The sequence below is a fragment of the Bubalus bubalis genome, chromosome 6, assembly GCF_019923935.1.
Source record: "Bubalus bubalis isolate 160015118507 breed Murrah chromosome 6, NDDB_SH_1, whole genome shotgun sequence".
NCBI lineage: Eukaryota > Metazoa > Chordata > Mammalia > Artiodactyla > Bovidae > Bubalus > Bubalus bubalis.
This window is the reverse complement of record NC_059162.1, coordinates 82,509,157-82,515,572: the sequence shown is the minus strand read 5'-3', so window position 1 is coordinate 82,515,572 and position 6,416 is coordinate 82,509,157. Positions and strand designations below refer to the sequence as shown.

Sequence of the window (6,416 nt, the reverse complement as noted above, 5' to 3'; positions counted from 1 at the left end):
TCCTCACTCCTTTATTCCTCATATTGGGCATTACATATTTGTTTAATGAATGAATGCAACTCATTACTGTTGAGAAAAAATTTTGAGACACAGAGTGATGAAAGATGAGGCTGGAAGAAGTGCAAAGGCCATTCCTAGAGGCCTTGATACATTACCCTGTGCTGCTGTGCTTAGTTGCTCAGTTGTGTCTGACTTTTTGAGACCCTGTGGACTGTAGACAGCCAGGCTCCTCTGTCCATGGGGATTCTCCAGGCAAGAATACTGAAGTGGGTTGCTACATCCTCCTCTTGATACACAATCAGGTCAGTTCAGTTCAATCGGTCAGTCACCTCTGACTCTTTGTGACCCCATGGACTGCAGCTCGCCAGGCTTCCTTGTCCATCACCAACTCCTGGAGCTTGCTCAAACTCATGTCCATTGGAGTCAGTGATGCCATCCAAACATCTCACCCTCTGTTGTCCCCTTCTCTTCCTGCCTTCATCTTTCCAGCATCAGGGACTTTTCCAATGAGTCACTTGTTTGCATCAGATGGCCAAACTATCGGAGCTTCAGCTTCAGCATCAGTCCTTCCAATGATGTTTGACTCCTCAGTCATGTTCGATTTTTTGCAACCCCAAGGACTATACCCCACAGTAGTCTGCCTGTCTCCTCCGTCCATGAAATTGTCCAGGCAAGTATACTGGAGTGGGTAAACATTCCTTTCTCCAGGGGATCTTCTCGACTCATGGATTGAACCTGGGTCTACTGCATTGCAGGAAGATTCTTTACCATCTGAGCCACCAAGACTTAACTTGTTAATTTCTTCAAACAGAACACATTTCTCCTCTATCACCAAATCTGTTCCATTATCTATAGTCTTTTGTTGTTGCTGAGTTATGGTTCATATATTATTAAATTCATGCTTTTGAAGTATACAATTCAGCATTTTTTAAGTATATTCACAAAATTGTGTAACCATCATCACTAATTTTAGAATATTTCATCACTGCTCCTCCCAAAGGAAATCCCATATCAGTAGGCATTTACCATCTTATCCTTCCCTCCAGAATCTGGCAACCACTGCTTCAGTTCAATCTATATGGATTTGCCTATTTTGTACACTTCATAGAAATGAAACTATGCAGTACATAGCCTTTTGTGTCTGGCTTCTTTAATATAGTATGATGTTTTTAAAGTTATTGTTTATTATAGTATAATGTTTTCTAAGTTCATCTGTGTTGAAGTTTATATCAGTACTTCCTTCTCTTTTTGATGACTAAATACCATTCCATTGTAAGGATAGGTCACATTTCTTTATGTATTCAGCAATTGACAGGCATTTGGACTGTTTCCACCTTTTGGCTGGTATGAATAATGCTGGGACAAATATTTGCATATAAGTTTTTGTGTTATATGATATATGTTCTCTTTCTCGAGTGTGTATGTACCTGGGAATGTTATTGCTGGTTATGTGGTAATTCTATGTTCAACTTTTAGAGGAATTTATTTTCCAAAGCAGCTGCACCATTTTATATCCCCACCAGTGATACATAAGAGTTCTGATTTTCCAAATGCTTGTCAACAGTTGCTATTATTTCATTCTTTTTCACAGCTGAGTATATACACCACATCTTCTTTATTCGTTCTTCTGTCAGGGGACACTTAGGTTGCTTTCATGTCTTGACGATTGTAAATACTGCTGCAGTGAATGTTGTCATGTGTGTATCTTTAAATTTTAGTTTTGATCCAGAATGGGATTTCTGGATCATAAAGTAACTCGATTTTTACTTTTTTTTAAAGAACCTGCAAATTGTCCTTCCGAGTGGCTGTACCAATTTACATTCCCACTAACAGTGTATGAGGGTTCCCTTTTCTACCCATCCTCTTCAGCATTTATTACTTGTAGATTTTTTTGATGATAGCCATTCTGACTGGTGTGAGGTGATACCTCATTGTAGTTTTGATTTTTATTTCTCTAATAATCAGCAATGTTGGGTGTCTTTTCCTATGCCTATTGGCCATCTGTATGCCTTGTTTGGAAAAATGTCTGTTTGGACATTTTGCCCATTTTTTTGATTGGGTTTTTTTTTTTGTTTGTTTGTTTCTTTTAGAATATTGAGCTATATGAGCTATTTGTAAACACTTTTTGTGGTTAGGGTTTGCATTTCTTTGATGCTAGTGATGTTGAACGTTTCTTTGGAGAAACATCAGTTCAAATTCTTTGCCCATTTTAGGTTGGTTTGTCTTTTTATTTTTTAGTTCTTTGGGACACGACTGAAGCAACTTACCAGCATACTCTGGAGATAAGTCTTTTATCAGCAACATAATATGCTTATTTTGTCACTTTCTTAATGAAAATAAAAAACTTTTGAAGCAAAATACATTTAATTTTGATAAAGTTAAATTTAAAATCTTTTTCTTTAATCATTTATGCTTCTGTTATTGTATCTGAGAAACTTTTGCCTAACTTACAATCATGAAGATTTACTCTTGGGTTTTCTTCTGACAAATGTATTGTTTTAGCTCTTACATTAAAGTCTATGATCTATTTTGAGTTGATATTTGTGTAAGGCATGAGGTACAGGTCTAAACTGATAGCTTTGCATTTGGTCCCAGAACCACTGAAAGGGAATCCATGGTGGCTCAGGGGTAAAGAATCCACCAACAAAGTTGGAGGACTCACATTTCCCAAATTCAAAAGTTACTGAAAAGCTACAGTAGTCAAAGGCAGAGGTACTGGCTTAAGGATATATATATATAGAATTGCAAGTCCAGAAATACACCCCTATATTTATGGGCAATTGATACTTGACAAGGATGCCACCACAATTTACTGGGGAAATAATAATCTTTTTTAAAAATGGTGATAGAAAAACTAAATGCACATGCAGAAAAATGAAGTCATATCATATACCAAAAAGAACTCCAAATGGATCAATCAAAGACCTAAGTGTAAGGGCTAACACTACAATATTCTATCTTCCTATCTTGCCAAAAAATACTTTTATAGCAACAAATTAAAAAATTGTTTAAATTTATGGTTTTATCTGACTGAACGTCATCAAAATAGGAAAGATGATTGAATTTAATTATTACTGTACATGTTTGTATATTTTGTCAATGGATTGGCAATGTCTGGATTAGTAACAAAAAAAGATACGTATAACCCATAAATTATTGTTCAATCACTAAGTTGTGTCTGACTCTTTGCGACCCCATGGACTGCAGCACACCAGGCTTCCCTGTCCTTCACTATCTCCCAGAGTTTGCTCAAACTCATGTCCATTGTGTCAGTGATGCCATTCAATCATCTCATCCTCTGTCACCCCTTCTCCTCCTGCATAAATTATTGCATGATTTATTAGCTTGCTAGGACTGCCATAACAAAGTACAACAAAAATTGTGAATTAAACATTAGAAATTTATTGCCCCACAGTTCTTGAGGTCCATGATCAATGTGTTGGCAGGGCTACGCTCTTGATGATGGTGCTAGGAAAGGATCTGTTCCAGGTTTTTCTCCCAGCTTCCAGTAGTTCCTTGGCTTGTGACAGTATAACTCAGTCTTCAAATGGTGTTCTCCCTGTGTGAGTGTCTCTTTGTCCAAATTTCCCCCTTTTAAAAGATCATCAGTCCTATTGGATTAGTGATCCACCCTACTCCAGTGTGACTTCAGCTTAATTAATTAGATCTACAAGGACTCTATTTTCAAGTAAGATCATATGATGAAGCAATGGGGATCAGGACTTCAACAAATGACTTTCAGGAGGGACACAGTTCCATCAATAACAGATTTTTTTTCATAAGTTAATATTCTTGCTTTCATTTCAGCAAAATAATTAGTGATACTCACCATCACCAATCATAAAAGAAAAAAAAAAGACAAGGCACAGCAGGGTAAATAGTTTAAGATTGACTACTTTGAATAATTCCAGTGGGCTCTGGACTATAGACTTGGTCTCTAGTTGCCTGATACCCAGCCCTGGGATGATTTAGAGCAGGGGAGATACTGGTTTAGTGTGAGAGTTAGATAAGGAGATGGTTGAGGGTATAGACTCAGGATTGATTGGTTTGCACATTAAAGGCATGCTCAGTAGACAAATAGTTATTATCTGTAGGAATTAGCTAGCCTTTGGAGGAGTATTCTCTCCCTGGGTCCCCAAGTGCCAGAGCATCAAAAATATAGAAAATAGGGCCTGGGCTCTGCACTCAAGCAAGGCGATTGTGGCATCAGCTGGTTCTAGGCCATTTGAGCTCCAGTCAGGATGATCAAGGTTGTGGCAGTGACTGTCTGGGGAAGAAAGTCTGCATTAAATGCAATACTGATGACACCACTGGGGACCTTAAGCTGATCACAGCTCAAACTGGCACCTGTTGGAAAAAGATGGTATTGAAAAAATGGTACATAATTTTTAGAGACCATGTGTCTCTGGGGGACTATGAAACCCATTATAGGATGAACCTGGAGCTTTATTATCAATAGAGGAGAATTCCTCTTCCCTGCCCTTCCCTCTTTTCCCACATTCCTCCCCCTACCCCAACTAATATGAATGCTTGTTTTTGGAAACTCATGTTGATAAAAACTTAGAGACTGAAAAAAAAAAAAAGAATACAAAAAAAAAAAAAAAAAAAGCTAATACAAGATTTGACCTGTAATGATTGGATGCCAAAGAGGCAAACACAGAATCTAATAAAATATAGCTAGAACAACTTCATCCCTACTGGGAAGCTATAATCAAAAAATGAAAAATATTAAGTGGTGTAATACGTGTTGGAAAAGATGCAGAGAAGTGGGAACCTTCACACATTGCTGATGGAATATAAAATAGTACAGGTGCTGTGAAAGAGTTCTGCAATTTATCAAAAAGTAAAACAGAGTTATCATATGATCTAGTAATTCCACGACCACATATACACCCAACATAATCAAAAACAGGGATGTAAACAGATACTGTGTGCTAGTGTTCATTGCAGCATTACTCACATATCCAAAGAGTGTAAATAACCCAAGTGTCCATCAACAGATGAATGGGTAAACAAGTGGCATATTCTTACAATAGAATATTATTCAGCCATAAAAGGGATATAGTACTTATAAATGCTACATCATAAATGAACCTTTAAAACTATAGGCTAAGAGAAAAAAGCCAGACAAAAAGACCATATGTTTATGATTCCATTTATATGAATTAACCAGAAATAGCAAATCCATAGAAAGAGAAAGTATACTACTAGTTTCCAGGAACTAGTGGAAGGAGTAAAAGAGAATGACTGCTTAATCAATATGAGGTTTCCTTCAAGGGTGATAAAAACATTTTAGGACAAGATAGTAGTGACAGTTGCCCAACATTGTGAATTTACTAAACGGCACTGAATTGTATAATTTGAAATGGTTGAAATGATGAATTTCATGTTATCTGTATTTTACAACAACAACAACAAACATCACACACACACAAAAAGCCCATCTTCTGTTGGGTACTTCAGGTTTGAATGTGACAGTGAGAACTTTCAGTTCAGTTCAGTTCAGTCACTCAGTCGTGTCCTACTCTTTGTGACCCCATGAATCACAGCATGCCAGGCCTCCCTGTCCATCACCAACTCCCGGAGTTCACTCAGACTAACGGCCATCGAGTCAGTGATGCCATCCAGCCATCTCATCCTCTGGCGTCCCCTTCTCCTCCTGCCCCCAATCCCTCCCAGCATCAGAGTCTTTTCCAATGAGTCAACTCTTTGCATGAGGTGGTCAAAGTACAGGAGTTTCAGCTTTAGCATCATTCCTTCCAAAGAAATCCCAGGGCTGATCTCCTTCAGAATGGACTGGTTGGATCTCCTTGCAGTCCAAGGGACTCTCAAGAGTCTTCTCCAACACCACACTTCAAAAGCATCAATTCTTCAGCGCTCAGCTTTCTTCACAGTCCAACACTCACATCCATACACAACCACTGGAAAAACCATAGCCTTGACTAGATGGACCTTTGTTGGCAAAGTAATGTCTCTGCTTTTCAATATGCTATCTAGGGTGGTCATAACTTTCCTTCCAAGGAGTAAGCGTCTTTTAATTTCATGGCTGCAGTCACCATCTGCAGTGATTTTGGAGCCCCCCCAAAAATAAAGTCTGACACTGTTTCCACTGTTTCCCCATCTGTTTCCTATGAAGTGATGGGACCAGATGCCATGATCTTCGTTTTCTGAATGTTGAGCTTTAAGCCAACTTTTTCACTATTCACTTTCACTTTCATCAAGAGGCTCTTTAGTTCCTCTTCACTTTCTGCCATATGGGTGGTGTCATCTGCATATCTGAGGTTATTGATATTTCTCCCGGCAATCTTGATTCCAGCTTGTGCTTCTTCCAGCCCAGTGTTTCTCATGATGTACTCTGCATATAAGTTAAATAAGCAGGGTGACAATATACAGCTTTGACATACTCCTTTTCCTAT

At 38.3% G+C, this 6,416-nt stretch overlaps 1 protein-coding gene across 1 annotated transcript; it reads left to right on the top strand.

The window, feature by feature from the left end:
• The first annotated feature begins 3,229 nt into the window (after positions 1–3,229).
• Positions 3,230–4,459, top strand: LOC102393703 (ubiquitin-like protein 5). The gene is made up of 2 exons (XM_006055935.4): positions 3,230–3,567; positions 4,261–4,459. Exons 1-2 carry the CDS (start codon positions 3,548–3,550, stop codon positions 4,457–4,459), a joined length of 219 nt encoding a protein of 72 aa, XP_006055997.1. The 5' UTR covers positions 3,230–3,547.
• The last annotated feature ends 1,957 nt before the right edge of the window (positions 4,460–6,416 follow it).